The 9,054-nt window shown below is 41.0% G+C and overlaps 1 protein-coding gene across 4 annotated transcripts in view; it reads left to right on the top strand.

Annotated features, from left to right (window-relative positions):
• The first annotated feature begins 3,143 nt into the window (after window positions 1–3,143).
• Cmss1 (cms1 ribosomal small subunit homolog) overlaps window positions 3,144–9,054 on the top strand; it is a 407,227-nt gene continuing 401,316 nt past the window's right edge. For 2 of the 4 annotated variants that reach the window (XM_029562605.1, XM_029562601.1), the window contains exon 1: window positions 3,146–3,350. In XM_029562605.1, the coding sequence (XP_029418465.1) occupies window positions 3,287–3,350 (64 nt within the window). In that variant the 5' untranslated portion in view covers window positions 3,146–3,286. Of the gene's footprint in view, window positions 3,351–9,054 lie in introns of all 4 variants that reach the window. The other 2 variants (XM_029562602.1, XM_029562604.1) reach the window with 2 other exon arrangements.

Genomic DNA, 9,054 nt, shown 5'->3' with positions numbered 1-9,054 from the left:
AATGGCACTTTGGATACCAAAGGAGAGGCAGATAAGATTAGGTGAAAGGAGGTGAGACTGGGACTCAAGAGCACAAGAGGAAGACTAATTCTATAAGAATGTGAACTCTTATGGGAAAGGCAGCAGGACTGCCTTCCAGCTTGAGAAATTCTTTGAGATGACAGGCCATGAGTTAGAATTCTTAGGGAGTTGGGCTGGAGAGATGGCTGAGCGGTTAAGAGCACTGGTTGCTCTTGTATAAGACTTGGGTTCTATTCCCAGCACCCATATGGTGACTAACAACCATCTGTAACTCCAGTTTCAGGGGATCTGACGCCCTCTTCTAACCTGCATGGGCATTGCACAACATGGGTGTATTTATACACATGCAGGTAAGTAATACATGCACACACATAAAATAAGAATAATAAATAAAATATCAAAAAAGAATTTTTAGAGTTATTGACAAATAGTTTTCAATTTAATTTTCTGTGAAATTTCTTTCTTGCATAGTTGGATGGCTCTTTTATCCTTAAATGTACAGAAACATTGATAGCACAAAAATATGTATAATATACCTGTTATATTGATTTTTAATTATTTTTATTTTATGTGTATGAGTGTATTGCCTGCAAGTATGAGAGTGCACCCGTGTCATGCAATGACGCAGAGTTCAGAAGAGGGTTTCGGATTCCCCTGGAACTGGAGTTAAGGATGGTTTGTAGCTGCCATGTAGGTGGTGGGAATAGAACCCAGGTCCTCTGCAAGAGCAGTCAGTACTCTTAACTGCTGACCCATCTCTCTAGCCCTGTTATATTGATTTAACATAAACATATGGACCCTCCACCTTACCCTACAATTGGACCTATGTAGGAATTTATTATTTATCTTAGTACCTGGATTATCCCATCTCCCTATCATAATTTTCCAATTCATAACCTGAATTTTGTTGCTATCACTTATCTTACAATTTTAAAAAGAACAGTTGGGGTTTTTGCCTAAACAATATTTTTTCTTTGCTCTTCTATTTAAGCTTTACAAAACTGGCATTTGGAACTCAGCATTTTAAAAATTCAACATTAGGGCCATTAGGTAAGATGACACACTGGGTAAAGAAACTTGGCAACCTGAGTTCAATCCCTGGGACCCACATGATGGAAGTAGGATATTTACTCCCTCCAGTAACCCTCTGACCTTCATGAACACATACTGTGGCATGCGTGTACCCACATACAGCCACACACATAAAGTGTAACAAATTTTTTTTTAGAAAATCAGCATTGCTTTCAAGATATATATGTTACTGTGTATTCATTAGGTGCTCTGCTTAGTTGTGCGATTATACCATCACCTGGCTATTTTCCTACAGAAGCACATTTAGCTATTTACAATGTTTTGCTGTTAATAGTGATGGTTATGAAAATTCTTTCAGTTTCCAGGTATACATAAACAGAACTTCCCAAGCGCATATACTTCAGTGTGGAATTACCAGCTCATAAGTTGCATGAATAGCTCTTTTACAAGATTGACACAAATTGTTTTTCCAAGTGCTAGTAATATGTAACAATTTCCGGATGGTGGAGGCCACACCTTTAATCTCAGCACTTGCGAGGCAGAGGAGGGCAGATCTCTGTATCATGGCCAGCCTCAGCCTCACCTACATAGGGAGCTCCACACCAGCTGGGCTACAGGGAGTTGTTAGAAAGAGAGGGAAGGGGGAGAGAGGGAGAGAGGAAAAGGGACGGGGGGAGGCGGAGGGGGAGGTGGAAGGGAAGGGGAAGAGGGAGAGGGAGAGGAAGAGAGGCGAGAGGAAATTCCCATCGAATCGCATACTATAATTGGACAGACTTCATTATTTTGGCACTTTACAGCATGAAAACAGTGCCTCATGAACTTTTTTTCTTCCTAGATTAAGAATGGAACTATCTTTTCGTGTTTATTGGCCATAGTAATTTCTTACCCTCTTTCTTCCGTTAGTTTTTTTTTTTTTTTTTGGGCCATTTTATTTTTTTTCCCTTTTTTTTCCTTTTGTTTTTTTTTTTTTTTGAGACAGCGTCTCCCTGTAGTACCAGCTGGCCTGGAACTATATAGACCAGGCTGACCTTGAACTCCACCTGCCTCTGCCTCCCCAGTGCTGGAATTAAAGGCGTGCGCCACCATACCCGGCTCACACTTTATTTTCAATCTTTGTTTTCAATAATTTATAGATTCATAATCAAGATATCTTGTTATCTACATTTCTTCATGAAAAACATTTCTTGCATTGACCACTGGTAATTTTTCATTTGCTACATCTATGTTTCTCTTCAAGTGATTTACAGTGTATAGACAAAAGTTACACCACTAATGCATTGTTAAATGTCCTATTTAGTTGTATGAGCGCTGGGCAATTTTTCAATTCTATCCTCAACAGATTATTTTGTCATTTTTTGAGGATGTATTCTATTAAAGGTGAAGGGCTTTATTCTTATAAGTTCTACTTCTCCAATTTAGTTGATTGCATCTGGGATCAGATGTAATTCTACTCATCTTTAAACCAGTATTCCATACAGTGCCAGACACATTGCGCGTTTTGTTAAGTGTATGAGAACCATCCGGAAAATATGTCCACAATTCTCAGCAGGCCCAACAGATGGCACCCAGCAGATGTGAGACGTGTGCGTCTGTGTGTGTGTGTAATCCCGGAGGCAACTCTTAAATTTCTAGGACACTTGCGTCCCTTCCAGACCAATCACATTTCTTTTACTTGTATAAAAACAGCAGTTCCCAAATCTGCAAAAGTCCCCACATTCACCGTCATAAACTCTCGCGCATGTCTGCAAGAGCAAACTGTGCCAGCACTTGAGCACCCGAACACTGACAACCAAGTAAAAACACACCCACGTGCTCCGGTCTTCTCCCGCGGCGCAAGTTCTTTGAAACTGAGCAGAGAAAAATCGTCTTAGCATCGGACCGTGCACTTTCGACACATCGTTGGGCTTTAAAAAATAAACTTAGAGATACTAAAAGAAAGGATCAAGACAAATGATATGAAATAAGTTTTTGGCTCCACGCCTCGTCTCGTCGTTATGACCTGAGGCCTTCACTTTGTTTTCAGACGCATCCCGTGCTCCCCCTCTGAGGGGAAACTGCTGCGCCCCTGGATTCGGAGCTAGGGGGCGGTGCTATTTGACGTCATGCCTCGGGGCGGAGGCGACGGCGTTCCGGGGCTGGTCAGGGGGCTAGTCCGCGTGCCGTGTCGCGGCAGCCGGCTCTGAGGCAGGTCTTTTCCTTCAGGTTTTTGGCTCCAATCGAGTCCCACGCGGAGATGGCAGACGATCTGGGAGACGAGTGGTGGGAGAACCAGCCGGCAGCGACCGCCAGTGTCTCAGGTACCGCGGGGCGTTGCTCTGTCGGGGCCTCCCCTCCGGTACCGGTCCTCACCCGCCCGCGTGCGGCAGTCACGGTGGTCCGCCCTGCGGTGGCGCGGAGCCGAACGAGCACGCGAGCGACGAGGGGAAGGGTGCCAGAGCCTGATACTATCCAAACGGGCGTGCCACGTCCGTCGGCCGGTCTGCAGCGACACCCCTTCCAAGCTCTCACTTTTACTGAATTAAGCTTTTATTTTTCTGTTTTCTTTGAGAGGGCATAAGACCGTCGATAAAAAGAGGCATTTTGACGTAGAGGTAGAGAGTATCCCCGGAACTTGGTTCAGATTATTGCAGTTCAAATCGCGGGCTCTGGTACTCTGATATGTTCTTCTTTTTCTCATCTGCAAGATAGGGTAATGTCTATTCAAAAACTTTAATCCCAGAACTCAGGAGGCAGAGGCAGGCGGGTCTCTGTGAGTTCAAGGCCAGCCTGGTCTACATAGTGAGTTCCAGGCCAGCTGGGGCTAAGGGAGACCCTGTCTCAGAAGAGAAGAAACAACTGTGAAGCTGCAGTGAAGGAAATGCAATTTGTACACCTCAGTGCAATGCTTGGCACATAGTAGGTACACAAAAATAGTCATATGAGCTGTTTTCTTTCTATTATTTTTGAGAATTTTACACGAGTGTTGTATTTGCATTATTTTCATCCTTCCCATTCCCCCTCCAGCTCCTCCCATGTCCCCCCACACCCTTTCAATTTCTTGTCCTCTTCTTTATTATTGTTATATAGACATTTATAAATATGCATACATTTATATAATGCACTGAGTCCATTTAGTGGTTCTCTTGTGTACCTGTATTTAGGGTTTACCACCTGGGATTAGATAACCACATCGTGAACTAGTCCCTGGAGAAAACTGATTCTCCCTTGGCATCCACTGATTGCCTTTAGCTCTTCTTCAGGTGGGACCCTTTGACATTTCCCCCTTCCACCTTGGCATGTCAACTGGTTTTATCATTACGCAGATCCTGTTAGACTACCATACTGTGATGATTTCACAGGGAGGTGCAGCCTCCCTATCATGTCTAGAATACAGTCCCTCTGGCTCTTTGAATCTTTTGGCCTCTTCTTCCATGATGTTCCCTGAGCCTTAGGTATAGGGTTTACATTGTGGATGTGTCACTTAGGTCTGGGCACCTCACAGTCACTTATTCACTTTATTTGACCAGTTATGGAACTTTGTAATAATCTCCATCGCTTGCAGATAGAAGCTTCTTTGATGAATGGTGAGAGGTACAACTGTCTGTAAATATAAGGTTACATATTTAGAATATAGTAAGAAATTATGTTGGTCTAGGAAAGTGACAGAAGTAACTACTTCTGGGGTCTATGACCTCCCCAACTATGTGTGCTTGGCTAGTTTTATAGTTCCACACAGGATTTCCTTCCCATTGAGCGAGCCTTAAGTCCAATTAGACAAACTGTTGATTGCCTCCAAAGTGCCCCTACTGCACCAATAGAGATAATTTGCTGGTTTGGTCACTATTGTGGTTCAACTTTACAACTGGGTAGGATCATTGATTGTTTACTCCCTTGATAGCTTGCGTAGTCTCTTCAGATACTATGAGAGCTAGTCTTCATGGAGGAGGCTTCCAAGTCTGTTCCAGCTCCATTGCTCCAAGTTCTGTGTCCAAAGTATGTCTTGTCTTCAGCAATAGGTTTTTTTTTTTTTTTTTTTTGGTCTTTTTTTGAGACAGGGTCTCCCTGTAGCTCCAGCTGGCCTGGAACTTGCTATGTAGACTGGGCTGGCCTGGAACTCACAGAGATCTGCCTGCCTCTGCCTCCCAAGCACTGGGACTAAAGGCATGCGCCACCACGCCTGGCTCAGCAATAAGTTCTTTCAAGTTCTGGGTGGCAATCAAAGGCTGTGGCAATAACCCATATTATTTGGGGAATCTCTTGGGACTATCCTGATCAAGAACTGGAAGGGAGGGTTTTCTGCTTACCTGGTATTGTTTTTGTTGTATAGCCTTCAGTGCTGCACATGCATTCACATTTATATTATATGTGTGTTCTTCAGTAGGCTTATTAAATACTATATTTCCTTTTGGTTTGTCATACCACCTCAGCATTATTTATCTCCCTTTTCTTGCTCTCCCTCTGCATAGCCCTCCCTTCTCCCTCCCCTGTAAACTGCTGTTTTCTTGATAACATCATGGTATTTGAGCCACAAAGGGCTTAAATGGAGAGTATCCTTTTGAACTCTCCTACTTTACAGATAGGAATATGACCTAAAGATGCTAAGTAACATGTTCACATAGGAAGTTTGTGTCAACCAAAACTAGAATTAACATAGTTCTAACAGTTTTTTTATTATGCTGTGTGATACACACCCATTCTAGATGCAGTAGGCATTTTATTCTCAGGTAGAGTGGCATTAAGTAACTTGCCACCCCAGATTGGCCCAAAAGACTTACTATGCAGTCAGTACTATGATTATTGTCTCAAGTCCCTCTCGCAGGTCTGCCTATTTGTAGTTTTTTAGGGGCGAGTCAAAATCAGATTCATGTTTGTTATATCCTCAGGGTCCTCACATGAGAAACACTTGATACGTATTTGCTGCAAACATTCTTGAAGTATGAGTTGTGAATTCAGCCAGGTATGGTAGTGCGGGTCTGTAATCCTGATGTGAGAGGGTTGGATCAGAGGTTTGCTATGAGTTCCAGGCCGGGCTAGGCTACATAGCAAGACCCTGTCTCAGTCCTCTCCAAACAACAACAAAACCCCCTTCTCATTTGTTACATTATGTGCAGAAGGGCAGTCTTTGGGGACAAAGTATATATTTTTTTAAAGGGTCACCTCTGTATTTTCTTGATTAAATTTTTTGACCTATTTACAGCTGTGCTTCTCACAAATGTGTCTGTTCATCCTAAAGTGTAATTGACTTTACAGCTTGTACTTGTGTTCAACATTTACTTTAAAGACCACCCCCCACCCTGATCAAGTATTAAAGCTGTATTTTATGGTATGATTCAAGGATAGAGGCCATTAAGACCAGAATAAAGACAAAAATTTATAGAAAATACAAATAATACATGGGCAAGGAGAATGGGTCAAAAAGGCTAGTGAATATGTGTAGAGAGATCAAAACAAAAACCAAAAACAACAAAAAAAAAAAAATAGGAAAGAATAGAGGCCACGTAAGAAGTACTTGGATTCCTTTTGAGTGGTTCAGGAGACCCCAGATGTTGGTTTTATTCCTGTCTCTGTCTTTCACCAAATATGTAACTCTCAATCATTTAAAAAAAAAAAAAAGGCAGCAGTTAGTATGTATTAACTGCTGTACTAGATTTTTTTAAAAAATATGAATTGATTTAATATCTTCATAGCATCCTTTAAAGGCATTACCTTTCTTTTTGGTGTTGGGGAAACATGAATTAGCAGTGCATATTGAGTTGGTTATGGTAGGTTTTCAAACTCATTTTTCACACTCTTACTGCATGGAGTTTCTGGACCTCAGAATCAAGATTTATAAACTGAGGGGAACTTTCCGAACTAACAGTTTTAATTATTGGAGCTAGTAGGAAGTGAAGTGCTAAAGCCTCCTTCATTACTGGTGTTTCTATCATCCTTCTTAAGTTCCTTCTAGCTCTAAGACTAGACTTTGAAACATGCTGCATTAAATTTGTCAGGGGATTTTGCTTTGTTAAGTGTTTGAAAGGAAGGGTATTAAGTAAGTTCCTTTGATATCTGTTTGGGTCTTACTTTTGATTTGCCTTATAGTGAAGGGGTTTTTTTTGTTGTTGTTTTGTTTTGTTTTAGCATTTTTTAAATGTGTATGAGTGTATTGCCTGCCCGTGTGTAAGTACACCCAAGTTATGCAATGTTAGAAGAGAACAGAAAAGGGCGCCAAACCCCTTGGAACTGGAGTCACATACAGTTAACCACCATGTGGGTGCTGTTATTTGAGCCCTGGTCTTCTGTGAGAGCAGCCAGTGCTCTTAACTGCTGAGCCATCTCTCCAGTCCTGTAGTTAAATTTTAGTTGGGAAGAAAACATAGCCAAACAAGTTGAGATTTCTTAATTAATGAATTAATGGAAACTGATCAGATTAAAATAAGTGAATTTTATTTTATTTAAAGGTCAAAAAGAAAAGTGAAAGACAGCTGTATTGCTGATTTTATTCTTGTTATGGAATATCCTACTTATAAAAGAAGCATTTCCCTATAATTTTTCCAAGTTCATATTCATGGTGCAAGAAAATAGTATTTTTGTTTGTTAAAAAATGTTAACGTTATATATTCTAACACTTGTCTAATATATCTAGTTACTTATTATCTGTTTAAGGAATTGTAGTATGCTTAGCTGTTCTCTTGTCTTCTTAGATCTGGTACATAAGCCCATATAAGTCAAAGAATGTATGGCTCTTTAAGACACATCATTTTTATACTGAAGTCCTATTTTGCATTGGAGCTTATCATGGGACCTGGCACTTGGTGTTTTGTAGGTGTTGGTGGAATGAGTGAAGGCATGCGTGCATGCTAGCTTTTACAGCACTCTTGATAATACTGTATGTAAGTAGACATAGAATTGCGCATCCACTCCACTTTTTGTGAGTGGAAGGTTGTGCTATTAGAATTTTACTAGGACTGTCTGCATGGAATGTCTTGTCACCCGGTGACATCATTGGTGGTGATTGGAGTTATGACCCAGGATTTGATTAGCCAAGTGTTAGCAGAGCTGAGGAGTGTACGGCCCACTCTGCTTTAGGCATTAGAGCCCAGGAATTATCTAATAACATTTATTAGTTCATCTGAAGTGACTTAGAGTAAACAATACATGTAATAGAATAATGATTTTAAAACACTGATGCTAAAGTGAACAGATCCAGTACTGGAGATTTTTGATGGAGTTGACCAGTCTGGGTAATTTCTCAGTGTGAAACTAAAAACTGAAAGTTAGAGCATGGATTTCGTGACTTAGGGAACAAAGCCACGAGATTTTGCCATTGGAAGTACTCACTATCATTCACTCTGTGAACACTGTATATCCTCTGTATTCTAGTGGTAATGCCTATTAAATTACCAAGTAGCCTAAATGTGAAAGCCTGGGTCCCAGGTTTGGGACTGGGCTGGACATACAGAATAGCTGGCATTGAACTACAGTAGCGAGACCCTATCTCAAAATAAGGTAAAATAAAATAAAAACAACTAAAAATAGTTTGTTCTTAGTAATTTCCAGTTCTTAGTCTCCATATCTTTTGAGAAGTATTTTCATATGATTCAGTATCCTCATTCTGAGTCTTTGAGGCTGCCTTTTACCAAGCATGTGACTAGGAAACTGCTATGTTAAGGAATTCTAGGAGATGGTGGGTAGTGCTACCACCTTGTATTTGTTGAGCTCTTAATATGTGCTAAAAACTTTTAAAACTTTTATTATTTTTTTATTTTATTGTGTATGAATGTTTTGCCTGTATGTGAATGCATGCAATGCTCATGAAGGACAGAAACGGGCATCGGATCCCCTGGAACTAGATTTAGGATGGGTGTTAGCTGCAGTGTGGGTGCTGGGAACCGAACCTGGGTCCTCTGCAAGAGCAGCCAGTGCTCTTAACTCCTGAGCCATCTCTCTAGCCTCACTTTTTCCTCTTTCTTTCTTTCCTTCTTTCTTTCTTTCTTTCTTTCTTTCTTTCTTTCTTTCTTTCTTTCTTTCTCTTTCTTTCTT

Source organism: Nannospalax galili, unplaced genomic scaffold (assembly GCF_000622305.1).
Source record: "Nannospalax galili isolate Female #2095 unplaced genomic scaffold, S.galili_v1.0 scaffold355, whole genome shotgun sequence".
Lineage (NCBI taxonomy): Eukaryota > Metazoa > Chordata > Mammalia > Rodentia > Spalacidae > Nannospalax > Nannospalax galili.
The sequence above is the reverse complement of the archived record's forward strand: the minus strand, read 5'-3'. Positions and strand labels throughout refer to the sequence as shown.